The sequence below is a fragment of the Macrobrachium nipponense genome, chromosome 23 (genome assembly GCF_015104395.2).
Source record: "Macrobrachium nipponense isolate FS-2020 chromosome 23, ASM1510439v2, whole genome shotgun sequence".
Classification (NCBI taxonomy): domain Eukaryota; kingdom Metazoa; phylum Arthropoda; class Malacostraca; order Decapoda; family Palaemonidae; genus Macrobrachium; species Macrobrachium nipponense.
In genome coordinates this window covers 78,802,811-78,826,663 of record NC_061090.1, presented here as the reverse complement: position 1 = coordinate 78,826,663, position 23,853 = coordinate 78,802,811, and the positions used below count along the sequence as shown (strand labels likewise).

The window sequence follows — 23,853 nt, the reverse complement described above, 5'->3', positions numbered from 1 at the left end:
GTCCTTTTGTGCATTTTGTCTTGTATAGACAAAGCGGTTCAGGATGGCTCGTTCGAGATCTCCTCTTTGTTTGGAGCAGGTCTTCTAAAAAAGAGGACGGTATATAGTGCCTTTTTAACCAAGGCAGTCTCCCAAGCTCAGAGGGCAGCGCTGCTGTATTCGCCTTTGTCTGACTTTTGTTCCTTCTCAGTTGGTGAAGGACATTTCTCGTTCATTAACTTGAGAAGGCGACTCAGGGACCTTCTGGACGCAGTCAGCAAGGAAGAAGGAAGCATGCTTCTACACCTGACAAGAAAGGACCGAGTACATCGGGTCAGCCCTTTCGAGGTGGCCCTACCTCCAGACCTCCCGCAAGAAGGAAGGCTCCTGAGAAAAGCAGGGTAGGTCTGCCTTTCGTCCCTTTAAAAAGGGAAAGTGATGCTTCTCTCCTCCAAGCACCAGTAGGTGCCAAGGCTCCTGGGATTTGTGGAGGCCTGGACACTTATAATGCAGACGCGTCATCGTTGTCTGTAATAAGGAAGGGATATCGTATCCCTTTCCTGAACACTCCTCCCCTAAACGTCAACACCACGGGAACTAACAGCTAAGTACAAGGATCCTGTGCTGAGGGATACTCTTCGATCGATGGTGGAACAAATGTGGGAACAAGAGAGCGATAGAACTAGTACTGGATCAAAACTCCCCGGGGTTTTACAATCGCCTTTTTCTGGTTGCGAAGGCCTCGGGAGCTGGAGACCCAGTACTAGAACGTCCAGCTCTCTGACAAATTTGTTCGGAGAGGAGAAGTTCTCGATGGAGACTTCTGCCTCAGTCCTTGCGTCATTGCGACAAGGAGATTGGATGGTGTCTCTAGATCTCCAGGACGCCTATTTTCACGTCCCGATCCACCCTTCATCGAAGAAGTACCTCCGTTTCATGACGGGGGAAGGATCTTTCAGTTCAGAGCCTTGTGTTTCGGCCTGTCCACAGCTCCTCAGGTCTTCACAAGCCTGATGAAAAATGTGGCGAGGTTTCTTCACCTCAAAGGAGTAAATATCTCTCGTATCTGGACGACTGGCTCATCAGGGCCAGATCAGAGAGACAGTGCTTGGAGGACCTGACGTTAACTTTAGATCTATCAAAGCGTTGGGATTGCTCGTGAACCTCAAGAAGTCGCAGCTGACCCCCAGACAGAACTTAGTCTATCTGGGGATTCAGATGGATTCTCGGGGTTTTCGAGTATTTCCTTCGCAAGAGAGAATCGCAAAAGGTTTGCAGATAGTCTCTCTCTTCTTAAGGAAGGAACAGACGTCGGCGAGGGAATGGTTAGCCTTCTAGGGACCCTTTCCTCGCTCGAACACAGTTCTTCCCCCCGCTAGGAAGACTTCATTTACGTCCGCTTCAATTCTTCCTCAAGAAGTCTTGGAGTTGGAAAACTGGACAACTTTCGGACGCCTTTCCCATTCCAGTGGAGATAAGACCGCACCTGGAATGGTGGTTGCCCCCTCTGAAAGAGAACAAAGGGATCTCTAAAACCCAGAACCAAGACCTAGTGTTGTACTCCGACGCGTCGGAGAAAGGGTGGGGAGCAACATTAGGCTCGAAGGAGGTGTCAGGCACCTGGGAACCAGCGCAGGTGTCTTGGCACATAAACTGCAAAGAGCTCTTCGCCGTTGCATCTGGCTTTGAAGAGTCTAGAACCTCTGGTGTCGAACAGAGTAGTGCAAGTAAACGTGGACAACACCACCGCACTTGCATACATTCGAAAACAAGGAGGGACTCACTCCTCATTCCTTTACGAGCTGACGAGAGACCTTTTGCTTTGGACGTCTCACAGGAACATCTCCCTTCTGACAAGGTTCGTTCAGGGAGTAAGAATGTGAGGGCGGACAGACTCAGCAGGAGGAAACCAGCTCCTTCATACAGAGTGGACCCTACACGAGGAGGTGTGTCAAGATCTCTGGTTGCTGTGGGGACCCCTCATGTGGATCTCTTCGCCACATTCATCTCCAAAAGGCTGGCAGTCTTTTGCTCGGTCGTGGAAGACCCAAGAGCTCTTATGGTAGGAACGCCTTCCTGCTAGATTGGTCTCGCGTAGACGTCTATGCTTTTCCTCCTTTCAAAATCCTGGGACTAGTACTGAAAAAGTTCGTGGCGTCAAAGGAGACGAGGATGACATTGATAGCCCCCTTTTGGCCGGCCCAAGATTGTTCTCGGAGGTGGTAGAGTGGATCGTAGACTTTCCCAGATCCCTACCAAGAAGGATGGATCTTCTCAGACAGCCACACTTCAAGAGGTATCATCAAAACCTCCCCGCTCTCGCTCTGACTGCCTTTCGACTATCGAAAGACTCGTCAGAGCGAGAGGGTTTCTCGCGAAGTTGCAAGCGCGATCGCGAGAGCACGCAGAACCTCCATACGAAAGTATATCAGTTCGAAGTGGGAGGTTTTTAGAAGGTGGTGTAGAACTAAGAAGTTGTCCTCCTCCACTACCTCTATAGCGGAAATTTGCTGATTTCCTTCTATTCCTGAGAGAGCAATCTCATCTAGCTGTATCCACAATAAAGGGATACAGAAGTATGCTCTCGGCAGTCTTCAGGAATAGAGGATTAGATCTGGCAGATAATAAAGATCTCCACGATCTCATAAGGTCCTTTGAGACTTCAAAGTCGAAGGAACCGGTCCCTCCGAACTGGAACCTAGACGTGGTTCTCAAGTTTCTTTCATCCGAAAGGTTCGAACCTCCTCATCTGGCTTCGTTTCGAGACATCACCAGAAAATGCCTATTCCTATTATCTTTAGCTACGGCAAAGAGAGTTAGTGAATTACATGCTCTGCAGGATAAAGTAGGTTTCAAGGGAGACTCAGCTATTTGCTCGTTTAAGACCCTGTTTTAGCTAAGAATGAGAATCCCTCGAATCCCTGGCCTAAGTCATTCCAAGTCAAAGGCATATCGAGTCTCGTAGGAAGAGAAGCAGAAAGAGCTCTAAAGTTCTACATTCAGAGAAAGCATCAGATGGGAGGCTCTAGACAAGGTCTTTGGTGCGCGGTAAAAGACCCCACAAGACTGATGTCCAAGAATGCTCTGGCATTCTTTGTGAGGAACGTCATTACAGACACGCATAAGGTCTGTTCTGACGAACAGTTGCAACTGTTGAAAGTTAAAGCTCATGAAGTGAGAGCAGTAGCGACGTCTCTCTCGTTTCATAAGAATATGTCGCTTAAAAACATCATAGATACGACATTTTGGAGATGCAACTCAATATTTGCATCTCATTACTTGAAAGACGTTCGTGTGACATATGAGAAGTGTTTTTCTCTAGGTCCTTTCGTATCGGCGGATACGATTCTGGGTACGGGAGCCGACACCAATCCTTAAAAGTATATACTTTTCTTCTTTTTAGATATGGTCTGGAGCTCTTTCGAACAATGGAGGACTTGGTTTAGCACGGGCGGCCGTCTATGTTGTTCAGTAAGAGAATCTTGTCATATCTAATTAGATGAGTATAATTTTTTTTTTTAGAAAATTATGTATGTGTGCGTAGTGGTTTTTGAGTTACGGTTGTTGTGAAGAGTTCGGGGATAACTCGGAACAATCCTTAGTTCTAACATATGGTTAGGATCAGGTGGTCGGGATTGGTTGTGTGCTCCTTCATAAGGTGTATTGTCATATAAGTGGATCAGCACCCATTGACAAAGTCCTTTCAGGCTCTGCCGAGTAAGCGGATAAGACCCCATCGGCAGACCCACAAGAACTCTTGGCCATAGATCATATATCTCGCTAAAGTTTCTTGAGGTGATGCAGACTACTGGGCAAACACCCACGAAGTCTACCACCTATCAGGTAGGAACCAAGGTTTTATTTATACCTACAACATATGTTGTTTACCTGTCTATTCCATATAGTAGCTGTCTCTTACCCTCCACCGAAGGGTGCCAATCAGCTATGTATATATCTGACAGGTAAGTTGATTGTATGAAAATGATATTGTTTTGTTACAATAAAGTTTCATACATACTTACCTGGCAGATATATACAATTAAAGGCCCACCCAGCCTCCCCGCAGGAGACAGGTGGAAGAGAGAAAATATGATAGAAAACGGGGATGGTTCCTAGTCCTGCCGCCCAGGGCAGGCCGGTAGATCACCTGACCTACCTGTAGCGAGTGGCGCGAAATTTGAATTTCTGTCGGGGACGACGGAGTCTTAGCTATGTATATATCTGCCAGGTAAGTATGTATGAAACTTTATTGTAACATAACAATATCATTTTCTTAGTCAAATCTCTAAGGGTCGCTTGCGAGATGGGTTCAAACTTCCTGCCACATAAGAATTTCAAAACCACATCCAAATTGTGTGCTTAGTCGTTTCAAACGACTTCAAGAGATCCTTCAAGTCCGTATTTTGAGATAACTCCATGCCTCTATGCCTAAAGACTGCTGAAAGTATGCTTCTGTATCCTTTTATAGTGGATACGGCCAGCTTAGATTCTTGTCTGAGGAACAGCAGAAAATCAGCAATCTGGCTCACAGAGGTAGTGGTTGAGGACACTTTGTTTCGCTTACACCAAGATCTAAAAACCTCCCACTTCGATTGGTAGACTCTCTGAGAAGATACCCTCCTCGCTCTTGCGATTGCTCTTGCAGCTTGCGCAGAAAAGCCTCTCGCTCTGACAAGCTTCTCGATAATCTGAATGCAGTCAGTTGTAGAGCAAGGGGGTTTTGATGATACCTCTCGAAGTGGGGCTGTCTGAGAAGCTTTGGACTTGGAGGAAGGCTTCTTGGAAAGTCCACTAGCATCTCCACTACCTCTGTGAACCACTCTCTTGCTGGCCAGAAAGGAGCTATCAGGGTCATTCTTCCTGTCTCAAGAAGGGCGAATTTCTTGATGACCAGATTGATGATCTTGAACGGGGGAAACGCATAAGTGTCTATCCCTGTCCAGTCCATCAAGAAGGCGTCCACTGCTATTGCTTCCTTGTCCGGAACCAAGGAGCAGTAGTTGGGGATTCTCTTGTTCTTGTTGGAGGCGAAGAGATCTATCGATGGCCTCCCCCATAACTTCCACAGTTCCTGGCAAACTTGACAATCGAGGGTCCACTCTGTTGGAAGAACTTGCCCTTTTCTGCTGAGCATGTCTGCCCTCACATTCTTCTGTCCCTGTACAAATCTCGTTAACAGATTTATTCCATTCTCCTTCGTCCATAGAAGGAGTTCCCTTGCTGCTTCGTATAGGGACAGAGAATGAGTTCCTCCTTGCTTTCTTATGTACGCCAGGGCTGTGGTGTTGTCCGAGTTGACCTCTACTACCTTCCCCGAGACCACTTCTTTGAAGGCTTTTAAACCTAATAGAATGGCCATCAATTCTTTCTTGTTGACGTGCCATCCTTTCTGCTGCACTTCCCAAGAGCCCGATGCTTCCTTGTTCCCCAGTGTTGCTCCCCAACCTGACTCCGAAGCGTCTGAGAACAACACTAGGTCTGGGTTCTTCTTGTATAGGGATATTCCTTCCCTCAATTTTGCGGGATCCAGCCACCAACTCAACTGTCTTTTGACGTCTGCTGGAATGGGAAAGGAAAAGGAGGCCTCCTGATTCTTCCTGTCCCAGACTCTTGAAAGGAAGTGCAACCTTCCCAGGGAGACAAACTGCTCGAGCGAGGAGAGGGTGCCCAGCAAACTCATCCAATCCCTTGCCAAGCACTTCTCTCTCCCTAGGAATTGCTGCACTTTTTCGAGGCACTTGTTCTGCCTCTCTTGAGAAGGAAAAGCCCGAAAAAGAGCTGAGTCCAGAACTATCCCCAAATAGAGAATAGTCTGACTCGGTTCCATCTGGGACTTCTCTTTGTTTATTGTTTATGATAAGACCCAGTTCTTGGGTCATGAGAAACGTCTTGTGCAAGTCCTCCAGACACTTGCTCTTCGATCGAGATCTTATCAGCCAGTCGTCCAGGTATAGTGATACTCTTATCCCGAAACCTTCTTAGATGAAGCCAAGCAGCCACGTTCGACATTACCCTTGTGAAGACTTGAGGGGCTGTGCTGAGGCCGAAACATAGGGCTCTGAACTGGAAACACCTGTCCTGAATCACGAATCTTAGAAATTTTCTTGAATTCGGGTGGAAGGGGATATGAAAATAGGCGTCTTGTAAATCCAGAGACACCATCCAGTCCCCTGGACGGACTGCTGCCAGCACCGACTGAGTCATCTCCATAGTAAATTTGGTCTTCTCTACAAAGACGTTCAGTGCGCTGACATCTAGCACGGGTCTCCATCCCCCGAATTCTTGGGTACTAGAAACAGGCAATTGTAAATGCCTGGGGATTCTAGTTCCAGTACAGGTTCTATGGCTCCCTTTCCCAGCATCTGGTCTACTAGATCTAGGAGAGCCGCTTGTTTCGTGGCGTCCGAGTATTGAGCCACTAAGGCCCTTGGTGTTCTCGAAAGAGGTGGCTTTTTCAAGAAAGGGATCTTGTAACCCTCCCTGATGACTGAGAGAGACCAGGTGTCCGCCCCCCTTTTCTTCCAGGCCTGCCAAAAGTATGACAGCCTTGCTCCTACTGCTGTCTGGAGGACCTGTGACTCACTTTCTAGCACGGGATCTAAACGATCTCCTGCTTGTTCTTGCGCCTGTCTCTTGTCTTCTTCCTCTGAAGTCTGTCCTGGTCGGAGCCCTACCTCGAAAGGGCTGCAAGACCTTCTTTTCCTCCTTTTTTGCCAAAGCCTGAGTCCCCGGTAGGCCCTTCCTTACAGAGCCAGTCAGAAGATCCTGAGTGGCTTTCTGCGTTAGGGAATGGGTAATATCTCTGACCAGAGATTGAGGAAAAAGGTGTTCCGAGAGAGGGGCGTAAAGTTCTGCCTTCTGAGCGATCATAACCCCTTTGGTCGCGAAGGAGCACAACAGCGCCCTCTTCTTCAAAATCCCCGCTGTAAACAGGGAAGCCATCTCGTTCGCTCCATCCCTCAACACTTTGTCCATACAGGCCATAATACTAGTCAAATCCTCCATTCCTGTGGCCTGTATGGGTTCTGCTTTCCTGGCTAGAGCGCCAAGGGCCCAGTCCAAGAAGCTGAATACCTCGAAAGAACGAAATATCCCTTTAATGAGGTAGTCTAGCTCCGTCATGGACCACATCACTTTAGCAGAATTGAGAGCATGTCTCCTGGAAGAGTCAACAATCCCGGAGAAGTCCCCCTGGGAGGAGGCAGGTACTCCCAGGCCAAGAGCTTCTCCAGTCTCGTACCACATTCCCGCCTTAGACGCCAGCTTCGTCGGAGAAAAAGAAAAGGTAGTCTTCACCGCCTGTCTTTTTTCTTTCAACCAGTCTCCGATTCTAGCCATCGACTTCTTAGCCGAAATCGACAACTTCATCTTGATGAAGGACGACTGCTTCTGTGACTTTTTTCTCACAAACGGGGAGCCGCTGGTTTAAACTCCTCTCCATACAGCTCAAGTAGGGAGCGAAAAAGCACTTTATAATCCGCAGCCGCATTAGAAGGTTTATCCTCATCTTCCGATATTTCTTCTAATTCTAGCCTTCCTTCCATCTCCTTATCCCTGTGGGTAGAAGGAACTAGTTCGGAAGCCCTATGTTGATCCAAATTGCAGTGTGTACCTTCATCAAACTCTTCCTGATGAACAACTGCGTCCGAGGAAAATTTCCGATCGTCGGAAGTATCCTGTCGTCGTGAACTGGAAGCGTCCTTACGTGAAGAAGTCAGTGTCCTTGCGCCGAGAGGTAGGTAAATCCTGAGGCCGATCACTAGCCGCGTCCTTGTATCGAGCGCTAGAAGTGTCTCGATGTCGGGAGGTGGATGCGTCCTTCCATTGAGAGCAGGATGCGTCCTGCCGAAGAGCACTGTGAGTTTGCTTTCGCCGAGAGATATATGCGTCCTGACGCCGCGGGCTGGATGCGTCCTGACGTCGATAGCTGGGTGCGTCCTGCCTCCTAGAACTGGTTGCGTCCTGGATATGAGCAGTGGATGCGTCCTGTGCTCGAGCGCTGAATGCGTCTTGTCCGCGAGCGCTGCATACGTCCTGGCGTCCCACTTTGAAGTCGTCTCGTTGAGCGAACGACTGTCGGGAACGCGAACCGACGTTCTCCCTGAGAGGAGACCTGAAGGTGTCGTCGTGCCGAGCAACCAAGTCCATATCTCTGCGTCTAGAAGAAGGAGAAGAGAGGCGACGAGAACCAGGCTTAACCTGGCGTCAAGACTCGGGAGAAGTAGCCTGAATGGAGCCAGACCCCTCACGGAGCCGAGAGACGGAAGGTTTAGGGAGAGGAGAGATCCGTAACTTTCTTACGTCCCGCGAACGGTGCTGATCAATATCCTGACGAGTTGAGGAACCCCGCTCCTTCTTACACGCTGTAGAAACCTCTACCGGAGTTTCCTCCCTTGATCTCTTCACCGGTAGCTTGTCGTCCTTACGTCTACCCGACTGGGGAGGAGGGCGGCTAAAGGCTTCCACTAGCGAAGTCAGTTGTTCCTGCATGACAGCCATGAAAGATCTCGCTACCGCTGCTGGGTCCTGCGGTTCCGAAGGGACAGGTGTCGAGAAATACTGGAAGACGGAGACGGCTCTCTAGAGCGTTCCTCGTATCTGAAGGAAAGGAGATCTCTCCTTGTCTCCATGCGTCCTGCGGAGGAATCATCCTCTCTAGGTTCTCGCCTTTTAATAGGAGAAGGCGTCCAAGTCGTCGTTAGAAGGAAGGAAAACGGTCTGGCTACTCCACTACTCGATGGGGCTGAGAAAATACTGGAAGACGTAGACGGCTCTCTAGAGCGTTCCTCGTAATCTGAAGGAAAAGGAGATCTCTCTTGTCTCCATACGTCCTGCGGAGAATCATCCTCTCTAGGTCTCGCCTTTTTCACAGGAGAGGCGTCCAAGTCGTCGTTAGAAGGAAACGGTTCCTGGCTACTCCATCTACTCGAATGGGGCGAGAAATACTGGAAGACGTAGACGGCTCTCTAGAGCGTTCCTCGTAATCTGAAGGAAAAGGAGATCTCTCTTGTCTCCATACGTCCTGCGGAGAATCATCCTCTTTTTAGGTCCTCGCCTTTTTCACATTGAAGGGGAGGCTGTCAAGTTCGTCGCCCTTTTGTTCACGAGGAGAGGTGGCGTCCAAGTCGTCGTTAGAAGGAAACGGTTCCTGGCTACTCCATCTACTCGAATGGGGCGAGCGATAACGAGTCTGATCAGGACGCTGCTTCCAACTCCTCTTGAGCGGTCTCGACTCCTCATACTGCCATCTGCGTCAAGGAGAGGGGCTCGGAGAAGACGCTACCACTTCCGACACGCCTTTTCTGTGGCGGTCATAAGCAGCCTGGGAAAAGGCAACAGGACTGCTTGAGGCGACGGCTGACCGAGGATCAGTTCCTCTCACCCCCTTACGGTCATCGACGTACCTTCTCCCCTGGTCCTGGGAGCTTGGTAGAGGTCTAGACCTAGGGGCATGACAGGATCGATCAGTCGCCACCTCCACTGCACTTTCACAAGCACTATCACTTATTTCACCTTCACTCTTACCTTGTTTAAAGGCTGCAAGTTGATCCTTGAGGACTTGCATCTCAGCCGCCATCTTGACAAACTGAGGGTTATCCAAAGCAGCTACAGGTTCTGTTACAGGAGAAGGAGCTACTACCTCAGGAACAGGTTCAACTACTACAGGGGTTGAGGGAACAGAAAGGTCTAGGCTAACATCACTTCCAGACCTAGATTTAGATTTAGAAGCCCTCCTGACTTTATCTAACTCCAATTAACGCAAATAGCGTTTCATATCCAACCATTGTTTCTCATCCAAAACCTCGCATTCTTTACATCTTTTATCCAATGCACATTCAAAACCCCTACACCCCAAACAAACAGTGTGAGGATCCACCGAAGCCTTCGGCAATCTCACTTTACACTCCTCATTCACACACACTTGAAACTGTTTCTGAGACATCGCAAATCAAAGAACAATCCAAAAACACAAGCCAAAAAGCGATTGCCATCCACAGAATACGTCACCAATTCGTAGAAATACACCGACACAGGGAAGCGAGCGAAAAACCCGACGGCGGACTAGCAACGATGTTGACAGTCCAACCGGCAGAGATGATCTGAGGAATAGAAAATGGTAATGATTCCAAGTACCACCCTGTAAGGGTTGTTAACCACCTAACCGAACACCTACCACTCGGCGGTTGCCGCGAGTTTTGAAAAATCTGCCGGACCAATAGAGACTATAGCTATATATATATAACTGCCAGGTAAGTTCTATTCATAAAATTTTCAGTTCTTGAAATCATAAACAATTCTTACTTTGTTTCAGGCGTTGGTACACTATTTGTGCTAACAGACTATGAGACACAAGTTGGGCCAGTATGGAGGACTTAGTACCATGTGAACACCAAGTAGCGGGTTGGCACAATGGTGCTCTATCATGTGAGTATGAGTTCTCAGAAGTACATCAATAGACATTTGAATAAATAGGGTTACTAGATGTGATGTTTTCAGCTTGTCTACCTTCTCAGATATTTTACTATGTACCTTATTAGAAAGAACAAGGTTGCATGTTTGATAATTATTCAATAATATGAAGATATTTTCATAAAAGAACCTGGGATACATTTTTGGATAGGTGATACAGTACACATTTTTTTAAAACTAGTTTGGAAATAAAATTGTAGCACTATGTTGTTAATAACCCATGTGATACTTTGTACAATTGAGCTTCAAGGTTCTCAAACCAATAAATTTGTAGATTGCTTTTGTCTGTAGATTTTGTAGCTTGATAATGTTGGCAAAATCTTGCGCATATTCTTGAAACTATGCTGGTGGCTTAGTAGTATTTAAAAGGAAGTACTATGTAGTCTTCAAAATCCAGAACATCAGTATACAGTATATGGATTTTATCCACAAATGCCCCCTCATTTTGGGACCACCTTGACGTGGTGAGGGGGCTCTCGAACCTCAGGAATCTCTTCCCAGGTTCGAACCCAAGAGTCCCATATGACATTATATATTTTCGAGTAAACTTATGTGGACCTTTCCATTTTTTTGCCAAAATTTTTGGACCCGCAAATAAAGGAGAAAACAATCATGGCTTAACGTGGAGTTAAATCCGAAGCTAAATAGTGAGAACTGTGGTAGATCCATCATCTACCCGACAATGTTCGGACCTGTTTTTTTCAGGCGGAACAACTATTCTGTGGAGCTGGACCACGGATTCCAGGGGGGGCCTGGTTCTAGGAATAGAACTCTCGGCATTCTATCCAGTTTGCCCATAATGTGATTAGGATGGGGATAATTGTATTAACATAATACTCTTAGTCCTAGCAAGCGGGTTCTGCTTACACTTGGGCCATACTAATCATGTTATGCCATCCCCTTTTGGGGTAGGGTAGGGATGCGGACATTTGGGAGTCCTTTCTCACTTGTGCCTTTGGCAGAAAATTTAACTTCGCGTAAAAGGGCCAATGATATCTTTTCAAGAATTTTTGTGTGTGTGTGTGTGTGTGTGTGTGTGTGTGTGTGTGTGTGTGTGTGTGTGTGTAAAAACTCAAAATTTATGAACTGTGAAATAAATGATTTGAGTACCCTGGGCCCCATGATGGAAAAAACTACGGCACAGTTGATGACCATTGGCACGTACCTCCCGAATTTCCTAGGTACTGCCACAAGTAGTGAAAGTACTATAAAAGATACAAAGGAACACCCTGTTCCAAGTAAAGCAGCAGAGCCAGAAAACCAAATAGAGTGCATAAATACAAAAGAAACAAACAAAAATAAATTGGTAAACTCCAATATCGTAACAATGGAACCATATATTGATGAACAATAATTCTGAATTAGAGACAAATAATCCTCTCAGCAATACGAAAAATATAAAAATCATAATAGACAAGCAACATACATAAAACAAGGACCAAAAAGAAACAAAAATTACCGACTTAATCCCACATTGGTACATTTTGATGACCTCTTTGGACCAGATAAATTGGTCAAGATTTCTAGTCCTCAAAGCTGACAACAAAATCTCAGCAGCGATGCTAGAAAACAAATTACTTAACATATATCCAACACAAGACATGGAATGCAGACACATCAAGGACAATGAATGGCTTATCCAAGTAACCAATAAAAAGCAGTCCACTGCCTTTTTAAGTATAACAGAAATAAAAATCTATAAGGTAATAATTACAAGCCATGAAACATTGAATTATGTACAGGGTACGTCATCCTACCCAATAGCGAGCAGGAGCTTCCTTCAAAACAACTATTGCTAGACTCCCTAAAATTGAGATATAACAATATCCACGATTTAGAAATATACTCTATTTCAAGTAGGAAAGATAAAAGTAAAAAATATCAACATTGCCAAAATAAAATTTACAGGCCAAGACTTACCATTTAAAATAAAAATTCTTGGACAAAATAGAGAAGTTCGTCCTTTTGTTCCTAAACCATTACAATGTACACAGTGCTCAAGGTATGGACCACACATACAAAAGATGCCGTAATAAAGCTATATGTCCAGTCTGTGCATCAGATGACCATACCACTAATTGGAACTGTAAACAATCAAAATGTATTAATTGTGGACTAGCCCATCACGCAAAATCTAAGGAGTGTTCATTTTACCAATATAACACAGAACTTCAGTTGTTAATAAATAGGACAGGAATGTCAGTCATGGAAGCCAGACTTGAGCTAAAAGTAAGAGGCGTTAACAATCCATCCAAAACCCCCACCTTTTCAAATGTGACTAAAAATCAAGACATCAAACAGCACAATGACAAACAAGATAGTATAAACATGGAAACTGGATTTCATACCAATAATACTGAAACCCAAAATAAAAGTGATATTACAACAACCAATACCACCACCAACATAGATGATTCATTATCCATGGAAAAGAACTTCCAATAGAAGAAGAATTAAATAATGATGATAATCGAACTGGCAAAAGAAAAGAATTCTAGAAAGAACCTCACCTAAGGGAAAAAAAGTAAATATTGAAAATTACAATCAATCCAGAGACTCCAACTACACCAGGAGAACATTTTAAAAAAGATATTAAACTAACCTCATCACAAGTGGAAATACACAATTACCCTCAATCTCAATCAAACAGCCAACATCTGGACAGTAAAGATCACTCTTTACAATTTCCATCAAATAATACTAATGAAAATCATACCATTAAACCAAACCAAAATATAACTATCACCCCCCAACCATCCACAAGACCGAAATATCCCATTAACAACAACAAAACAATAACCCCTCAAACCAACAGTCCTTATCACTACAGAAAAGGAACAATAGAATTAGCAAACCAGAAATTTGTCTAAAGCTAGACCAAAAACTTCTGAACCAATAATTAACATTACCAAACATGCTTCATCTTGTGGTTGTAATGAATGCTTTGGTAAGTAACATATAACCAACTAAATACCAAGACAGAGGACACAGTACGAAATTGTATTGACAATTTTACCAAATTAAGGAGGTGCCCTTTAACACACCAACATGAGAACGATTATTTTTCTGAATCCTTAAAATACAAAAGGAAATTATAAATCCAAAAATAGACTTATTAATATTCAACTATGAAAACAAACAACTGCAGAATCTAATAACCCAACATACAAATACAACGATTAAAAAAACCACAAATAAATTCAAATGCATATAAACTACGAGATAAAGTTAAAATCAGCAATCAATTTACAGAATTTAACACCAATTCCTCCCAATAATGGAATATAAATCATTCAATGGAATATAAATGGTCTCTTTAACCCGACTACGTCTGGGTGAATTACAAAGAATCATACGAGATCACAACCCAATGTGCATATGTCTACAACATATAGGAAGTAACCCTACAAATATCCAACACTATAAAATTGCCTGTTATTCACCAACTGACGGTGGAAAATTAGGCACAGCCATATACGTTCATAATAGCATTACATATGAACCTGTTGACATACCATCTATGCCATATCAAAATAACATCAATTAAACTGTATATGCCTGATAAAAGTAAAATTACTATTTGTAATTTATATAACCAACCAAATTTCAATGCAAATTTCAGTGATTTTTCTGAACTTATTAGCAAAAGTATACAGGAACCACTACTTATAGTAGGAGATTTTAATGCACATAATCCATTATGGGATATTAATAACCCCACTGACACATCCGGAATCAACATAGAGAATACTATAATGAAACACAATCTGTATTGTCTCAATGAAGCGAAGATTCCAACATATTTTTCAAATACACACCTAACCTTTTCTTCAATTGACATTTCATTATGTTCAAATGATGTAGCGGAGAAATTTGAATGGAACGTCCTAGACGATTCATACACAAGTGACCATTTCCCAATCATTCTGAACTACTTAAGTAAATGTCAAAATATTGCCACCTACAAGATATAATATCCAAAAAGCTAACTGGGATAAATATTTCCTATACACACGAAACATACCACCATTCCCACATAATGAAGATCACAATACTACATGTGAATCCTTCTCAAACTTCATAATAAATGCTGCAGATAAAAGTATTCCAAAAACCAAAACACATTCCACAAAATCCCCTGTCCCATGGTGGAATCCAACATTAACAACATTAAGTAAAATAAAACATATATTGAGTCGCAATCTAAACAGACTCAAAACTCACCTTAAATCACTCAACAAAATGCCCTATAGTATAAACATATTAAACAAAATAGTTATAACAAACATAACAATTAACCACATTAAACCACTATATAACAAATATGCAGCCAAATTTAGAAAAACGGTAATAGCTGAAAAAATCGCATCATGGAAGGAATATGTCTCAAACATATCTTCAAACCACGTCCCCAACAAGGGATGTCTGGCAAAACGATGAATGGAAAATCAATGGAAAACATATAAGACCTCCAAGAAGTGCAATACATTTAAATGGAAAAAATATACATGATACTTATGAAATATCAAACATAATTAGGAAACATTTTGAAAACATCAGTGCTTACTCCAGCCTAGATACACATTTTCAAAGTATCAGAAAACAAAAAGAAATATAATACTCAATTTTGAAACTCTTGAAGACCTGGCAAATATAACCTATATTTTTAACATTGGATGAACTAGATAATGCCATCAACTCTTGTCATCCCTCTGCACCAGGATATGATAAAATATCATTTGAAATGATAGAAAAACTTAGCTCTATAGCTAAATCATATTTTATTAAAATTTTTTTTTTTTTTTACAATAGTATCTGGCTGAAAACGTGTCTTTCCTGATAAATGGAAACATGCCATAATTATTCCAATAAACAAACCAGGAAAGGATGCAAGTATCCATCCAATATAGACCGATATCTCTAACAAGATTTGTCTAGACCCTCGCCTATGCAAAATCTTAGAAAAAATGGTTAATGCACGATTAACGTTATGTAATAACCAAAGAATCCATTTTAACACCAACACAATCTGGTTCAATAGCTGGCAGATCAACCCTAGATCCCTTAACACATTTAGAAAGGATCATATCAAAAAGGCTTTGAACAAAAGAAATTAACAGTAGCTATATTTTTTGATATAGAAAAAGCATACGATACAACATGGAAACATAACATCATGCAAAAACTCCACTCCAAGGGGACTAAGAGGCCCAACTTCACCAAATATTTATTAAGAACTTTCTTAACAAACAAAACAGAACTTTTCAAGTAAGAGTAGAAAATTCCCCTACTCAGTAAACCTTATAAACTGGAAGGAAGGAATCCTCAAGGTAGTGTCTTGAGCTGTACATTGTTTGCTTTAGCAATCAATGACATTACTATAAATTTACCAAGTGGTGTAAAAAACAGTTTATATGTTTTGATGACTTTGTCATTTACTATACGAGTAGTAATCTGAGACATGCTCAGAGAGTTCTCAGTACTGCCATTTCAAATATATGTAGTTGGGCAAATTCAGTTGGATTTAAATTTTCAACTGATAAAACAAAAGCAATCGTCTTCTACAAAGACAAAAGGTGGATGAAGAACCAAACAATCAAACTGCATCTTTATAGCACTGAAATACAATTTTGTACAAAAATCAAGTATCTAGGAGTAATATTTGATCAACATTTAAATTGGAAAGAGCACATCAAATACATTAAAGCCAAGGGCATCAAAGCCCTTGCCATATTAAAAAAGTTATCACACACTAATTGGGGAGCAAAGCGAGACATTTTATTAATGATATATAAGGCAACAGTCTTATCCATAATAGATTACTGCTGTCCAATATATTCATCCGCCTCAGAATCTGCATTAAAATCTCTCGATGCAGTGCACCATGAAGGCGTGCGATTGTGCACAGGAGCTTTCCGATCGTCCCCAACAAACTCACTTTTGGTGGAGGCAGGTGTTTTGCCCTTAAAACATCACCGTAATTTAATAACAATACAAAGAGGTCTTTCAATGCAAGCAGGATCGTCTCCTGCAACTTACTGCTTCCAAAACTGTAATCAAGTAACAGCAGTTAATAGTACTAGCTCTTTCCCAAAAAGAGCTAGATACATAATGAACATACAATAATATGAATCAAATTTTTCACCCACCAATGGAATTGCCACCACCATGGATTTTAAATAGAGTAAAGATATGTACCTCCCTGTCTTACCTACTCAAAAAACAAATGACAAGTACGGAAATGTACCGCCAACATGCTTTGGAGCACATTAGAAGAAAAGGCGACAAATTTATGATATACAGACGGCTCCAAAAATAATGTTGGAGTAGGAGCATCTGCATATTCGAAAAATATGTTAATTAAAAAAAGCCTACCTTCAATATCATCAGTATTTACTGCTGAAGTCACAGCCATACAGATAGCCCTAGATATATCTGAGGCAAAAGCAAATGTCTCTGTTATTTTCAGTGACTCACGTAGCGCTATAGGTGCAATAAGACAGTATAAACCAGGAAACCAAATAGTACAGGAAATTCAAATAAAAATTCATCAACTCCTCCAATCAGGAATATCAATGGAAATATGTTGGATCCCAGCACACGTGGGAATAAAAGAAATGAATATGCAGACTCTGCTGCCAAATTAGCCTGCACTATCCCTCCAACAATTTCATATGCCCCACCCCAGTGTCAGACTGGGTAAAATCAGTTAAACATTAATTTACCAGGATTGGAAAGAAGAATGGGCCTCTGTGCCAACAACAAATAAACTTAAAAAATATAAAAACTGAAGTCTATGCATGGAGGACATCCTCACAGGAGGAAAGAGCACAGAGGTATACCTAGCAAGGCTAACGTCATAAGGACCACAAATTCTCACATGGTCACTTGATGTCAACACCACATGCTGACCCAGTGAAATGTAACAGATGTCAAACACCCATGACAGTACAGCATTTGCTTGTTGAGTTGCCCAAATTGGACCCAGCAAAGATCTATTTATCTGCGGAGTTCGGAAATGAAAAGTATTCTTGCTGAAAGCAGGGATTTTTCAATTAATAAAATCATAAATTTTTTAAATAAGACGGGTTTCTCAAATAAAGTCTTTTTTTTTTTTTTTTTTTTTTTCCTCAGGATTGATCCTGAGAACCAGCCCGAGAAGAGTCTACTTGAGACTCAGAGGTCTGGAAAAACTAACACCTATTAATAATAATAATATCCACAAATGCAGTATGTAGTACTTCTGTGTATGGATTGTAGTAGATGCAGTTTGTTTTAAGTTACTATAGTTCCAGCCTTGAGAATTTGAGATGTAAGTTCCTGTCCTTGGGGGCATTACAGAGGTCATTTCAGTCTAGCTACAGTTCTCGGTGAGGTCTGTTATACAGAGCAGTTATATATATCTTTTATGTGGGAGGCGGACCTCCCCAACAAAATTTAGATTATGCATACATATGCGTAAAGCATACGCAAGGACATATTGATAATATAGTCGAACAAAATAGGATTATTTACATACAGTATATGATTTTAGATATTTTTATATGAAATTCTTTTTAAACTTATGTATCAGATTTATCAATCAATTGTATGTTTTTTCCTCATAGGTGTATTGAAAAACAAGAAAGGACACATTTTGAAACCAGTGAAACTTAATGCAAATCCTACCTATGACTCTTCTGTGAGTCAGCCTATCAAGAAGGATAATGCGAAGGAAACAGGTTGTGAAGGTACGGCAACAAATCTTTGAATTTCAATAGACATTATGATAGTGTATGAATCACTGGAAATGTGTTGCATCTTAGAGTCATCATGGGGTTTCATAAGTTGTCTGTATTTGGGAAGAGGCAAGATTTTCAGTGTAATGAAATTGATGTACCTAAATACCTATTTATTTTTTCTCCCATCAAAACAGAACTAATTCCTGTATGTCGGGATGAAAGGGAATTTTATGAGAAGGTCAGGTCTTCTTCCAAATCTGATGATGTAGCTTTAAAGGCCCTGATCCCAAAATACTATGGCTGTCAAGAAGTTAAAAAGGAAGATGGCAGTTGTAAGTACCTGTGTTGGACTTATGTATTTGTATAACAAGGCACTATGTGGCTCATCATCTTTAGCTGAATACCACAAGTATTTATTAATGCATTTAAGTATTTGTGTACTATACAGATTTGAAAAAATTCTGAATAACAAAATGAATTATTCATTGTTATATGAGTGCATTGTATAATTTTTGCAGGTATACCCCACCTGATACTGGAAGATTTGGCTTATGGAATGGTTCTTCCGTGTGTCATGGATATTAAAGTGGGTGCCTCACAGGACTACCCAAATAAGGGGAAAGTTACTAATAAGGTAATTGATATGTGGCACCATTATGAAGTAAATACCAATGTAATTAACACAACCATGTCGTAGGGAAGGATTTGGTAAAAGATATATGTACTGTAGATAGTGATGTTTGATAGCAAAAAATGTTTGTTAGGGAAGAGCTGACTTCCTTCTATGTCTGTTTTTGCACACTTCATACCTAGCAGTTGTTTGCATAATTATTATTATTATATTATTTTCTATCTCAGTCATCTTATTTGACTTACATTGTGGGGTTCTAGGTTGCATCCTGCCTCCTTAGGAGTCCCTCACTGTTCTCACTATGTGTGCTGTTTCTAATAGCACTCTCTGCCTTGGTCCTGGAGGTACTTTGGCATCTAGTTTTTCCAGGTTCTTTTTCAGGGATCTTGGCGTCGTGTCTAGTGTTCCTATGGTTATGGGTACAATTTCCACTGGCATATCCCATATCCTTCTTATTTCTTTTTTCAGGTCTTGATACTTATCAATTTTTTTCTCTTTCTTTCTCATCTAATCTAGTGTCCCATGACACTGCAACATCAATGAGTGGTTTTGTCAATCAGCATCAAGTCTGGCCTATTAGCATTTATCACCTTATTTGTTCTGATATCATAGTCCCAGAGGATCTTTGCATGATCGTTTTTTTTATCACTCCCTTAGGTTGGTGTTCATACCACTCATTACTGCAGGCTAGCTGGTGTTTCATGCACAGGCTTTTGCAACTGAATTACTATGCCTTTTTTTTTTTGTCTTCTTTTTTTTTCCCTCTACTGGTTCTGTGCAAGCATCGGACATTTGCTTGCCATGTGGTTTATGGTCTCGTCTGTCATATTGCATTTGTTATATCTATCTGTTGTTCTTTGGACATATCTGGTTCTTAGGGCCTGCAGCTGTTAGCATTCTTTCTGTTTCGTTCTTGAGTTGGTACACTGTAGGTATTACTTAAAGGTCTTTGCAGCATTCCTTCGGCCCTTAGCTGCAACCTCTTTCATTCCTTTTACTGTACCTCCATTCATATTCTCTTCCTTCCATCTGACTTTTCACCCTCTAACAATTGTTTCGAAGTGCAATAGAAAGATTTTCCTCCTGTTACACCTTTCAAACCTTTCTGCTCTCAATTTTCCTTTCAGCACTGAATGACCTCATAAGTCCTGGCACCAGGCTTTTGGCCTAAATTCCATTCCATTCCTTCTTGGGTTCTACCCTCTGTAGCCATTACCATGTTTTGTTGCTGGCCAGTTGGTTTGCTGTGCCATCCCTGTGTTTTTTTTTCATTCTCCTGTCTCAATATATTTCTGGGTCTTCGTCTACTTTCATCAGTCCTGCTTCCCATGCACTCCTTAGCCACTCTTCTTCACTGGTTTTCAGGTATTGCTCCAGTGCTCTACTCTCAATGTTGATGCAGTTCTCTGTGCTTAGTAGACCTCTCCCTCCTTCCTTTTGTGTTATGCATAATTGGTCTTTATTTGCTCTTGGGTGTAGTGCTTTGTGTATTGTCATGTATTTCCTAGTTTTCTGGTCTGTGCTGCAGAGTTCAAGTTTCATCCACCTCACTACTCCCACACTGTATCCGATTACTGGTACTTCCCTTGTGTTTTTGGCTTTTATCATGTTTCCAGCGTTGGGTTTTGACTTGAGTACTATAGCCTTAAGTCTTTGCATACATTATTTCCTGATTTTATCCTTCATCTCTTGGTGTTTTATATCCTCTCCTTCTATTATTCCCTGGTATTTGCATCTTGTCTCATCTATATGTTTGATGCTATTCCCATCGGGTAGCTTTACCCTTTCATTCCTTGTCACTCTGCCTTTTTGTACATTGACCAAGATGCATTATTCCAATGCAAACACCATCCTGATGTCCCTATATACAGTCCATGCAGTCTGGATTAGGGTATCTATTTACTTGATGTTCTTACCATACAACTTGATGTACATGAACATCAGATGGTTAATTCTGTTGCCTCCTTTCTTGAGTAGGTAACTATCATCCATCTTCTGCAGTACTTTTGTCATAGGAATCATGGCAACTATGAAGAGTAGTGGGGACAGTGAGTCGCCTTGAAAGATTCCTTCCTGATGTTAACTTCTGCTAGTCTTATCACAGAACTTGTAAGTACATACGTCCTGTATTCTAGTAGCACATTCCATTTATAGGAAGGTCATGGTGTTTTTCTCTGCTGCATATATATTCAGGCATTCTACTAGCCACGTGTGTGGTATCATGTCGAAGGCTTTCTTGTAGTCAAGGAGGAAGAACTGACTGAACCTCCCTCAGTGAGATCTGACGCTATCCTGTCCACTGCAGTGGACCACAGTCTGGAAGATGGTAGAAGCCCATAGCTAGTGATGGTCCTTCAGACCTAACCTGATCCAGGGTCAATCCAGGCTTAAGACGGATCATGTCTGTACTAAGGTGACAAAGCATCACCTGAACCACATTGGTGGATTAGTACTTCCTATGCTGCACAAGAGGAGGAGGAAGGAACTTCAAGGATCTTTTGGAGTGCAGAGAGCCATCCCAGTCTGAAACCAAGGCATTAACACACTGCAAAATAGACTGAGCATGCCCCAACAGGGGAAGCTCAAATAAGGCCTTAGTATCTTGCCTTGGACCTGGCAAGGCCTCTATAACCATAGGGGTCATAGAAGACTGAGTCTGCGTTCTACACCCAAGGTTATTGAACTCACAAATGAGATCAATAACCTCTGAGAAAGAAGACAGAAACTCCTGGTTCTCTCCCTCCTCTGGTTGTGGCAAAGGAGACCGATGATGTGAAGAGGAAGGCTTGGAAGGATCCTCATCCTTCCCTAACAGCACTAGAGAGGCTTCCCTAGGAAGTTGGGCATCATGCCTTCCACTGGTTGGAATAGAGTCCCTAACTACTGAAGATCCTGAAACAAAGGGCTCTGGAACATGGTCAAGTGAAGAAACCCGTACATGGTCTTGAGCCAAAGCACACAAGCACGGTCTCGGGACAGAGAATGACACTGAAGTGAACGTTTGACTCGAGGGTGAGGAGGAGGAGAAGGAGAGGGAAATGGAGGAGAGTGCTTACTCCCTCTACGATGTCTCTTGCCAGAAGGAGGAGAGGAAGAATCACTCCTTCTATGACTCTTCTCACCAGAGAGAGCAGAATACCTCTCTCAAAAAACAAGAGTCCAGCCTCTTGACTAAAGCTTAAAACAACATCTCCGATGGCTTAGCGAGAGGTTGTGGTGACGTCATAGGCAAAGAGTTTCCACCCTGTATACATATGAGTTGCCAGATGCCGCAGATTCCTTGCTTTACAATCTTTGCTTGTTTATAATCGGTTTCCAGCTGGCACAAGAAGATTATCCTATTGTTAAGACCTCAGGTTTGTTAGCTATGAAAATTACCAATTGATTAAAAACTTGTCATTTTGGTTCTCCTTCTCCTACTATTCTTCCTTACCATTTTGTCTTATTAGGAGCTGGTCTTTTGTGCCCCTTTGGTAGGTGATGGTGTTTGTATCCTCTAGGTAGTTGTAGAGCCTTTCACTATGATACCTGTTGGTAACTTCCGCATTATTGGCAGGCGGGTGATAAGGCCTGTAGTTACTTGCTATATTTCTCCATAGGGGGGTAGTGCTGTCAGTACACCTCATTATGTGCAATGGAGGTATTACTTAAGGTTCTTTGCAGTGTCCCTTCGGCCCGTAGCTGCAACTATCATTCCTTTTACTGTACCTCTGTTCATATTCTCTTTCTTCCATCTTACTGTCCACCCTCTCCCAACAATTGTTTCATGGTGCAACTGCTTTGAGGTTTTCTTCCTGTTACACCTTTCAAACCTTTTTCTGTCAATTTCTGTTTCAGCGCTGAATGGCCTTAGTTGCCCCAGTGCTTGACATAATGCCAGAATTCTATATAAATCAAATCAAATATTTGCTATATTTCCCTTGTTTTTGTCTTCCTGTACTAAGGATGTTCACCCTGTGGTCATCCTTTTGGGTGCATGATGGTTTGTGATACAATGCTGGAGTTGTTCTTCTGTGCGTTGGTGTTAGGGCCTTGAAGTTTTTTGAACCAGTATCCATGGACTTCACCGGGACCTGGGCTTTCCAGTTGGGCATTTTCTTCAGTTGGTGTCTGACTGTGTCTGTTGTGATCTTGGTGAATCTTTGTTTTATTCTCACCTATCTTCTGCCATAACTTTGTGATGATGATGATTATTATTTTATTATTATTAGGGATAGGCAAGAATTGCTCATTTTGGACTCGACAAAATCGCCTCTTGGAGAGGGTGGACTTGCAAAAATCGATTCTGGAGTCGACTCCCAGGGTGCAGCTGCACCTAAGACAAATAAACAAGGGATGGGGTGGTTTTGGGGGAGGTCATGGAGGAAAGAAATATTCTCTGGGTCACTCGGGGTGATGTCAATATAGCATTCACTCGGCCCTCGGGTCTTTGTTTTATTTTTTGTTTGTTTGTTATAAATGTTATACTTATTTCCTTCTTTTGTATTTGCCTTATCAACTTATGATCAATTATTCTGCTATATGTTTCAAAGATAGTTTGTAAGTTTAATTTCAATTACAATTGTTTACACTTATTTTTATTCACCTTAGAATTTTTCTTTATTAATCTATTTCATTTTACACTCCCTTATTATGTTGTTGTTTTTTTTTTTTTGTTTTTTAATACTCTCCTCTCTTTTATATATCTTCCTTCCTATAAACATTGAATGTCATTGACTGATCCCTAAGGCTAAGTGTGAGCGGTCAGCGAGCTGACCCCAGGTAGTGATCTTGATGAAAGAGTCATGAATTTACGTGCGCCGAACAGCTGGCGAATAGGGAGCAGAGCTGAGTCGATTTTCTGTGGATGTGTGTCGACTCCAGAATCGCTAAGCTAGACTTGCCAAGATTGATTCCGGAGTCAATATCTGCCCACCACTAATTATTATTATTATTATTATTATTGTTATTATTATTATTATTATTATTATTCTTATTATTATCTATCTGTATAGCATTTTTTGTCTTGTTTTTTCAGTTTATTCTTATCAAGTAATTATGCATTTTGTAAAT

At 42.0% G+C, this 23,853-nt stretch overlaps 1 protein-coding gene across 2 annotated transcripts in view; it reads left to right on the top strand.

Annotated features, from left to right (window-relative positions):
• Positions 1-23,853, top strand: part of LOC135201765 (uncharacterized) — a 51,855-nt gene that overhangs the window by 15,255 nt on the left and 12,747 nt on the right. For both annotated transcript variants that reach the window (XM_064231016.1, XM_064231006.1), the window contains exons 2-5: positions 10,292-10,404; positions 18,057-18,179; positions 18,365-18,502; positions 18,689-18,804. In XM_064231016.1, coding sequence (XP_064087086.1) covers positions 10,344-10,404; positions 18,057-18,179; positions 18,365-18,502; positions 18,689-18,804 — 438 coding nt within the window. In that variant the 5' untranslated portion in view covers positions 10,292-10,343. The remainder of the gene's footprint in view (positions 1-10,291; positions 10,405-18,056; positions 18,180-18,364; positions 18,503-18,688; positions 18,805-23,853) is intronic.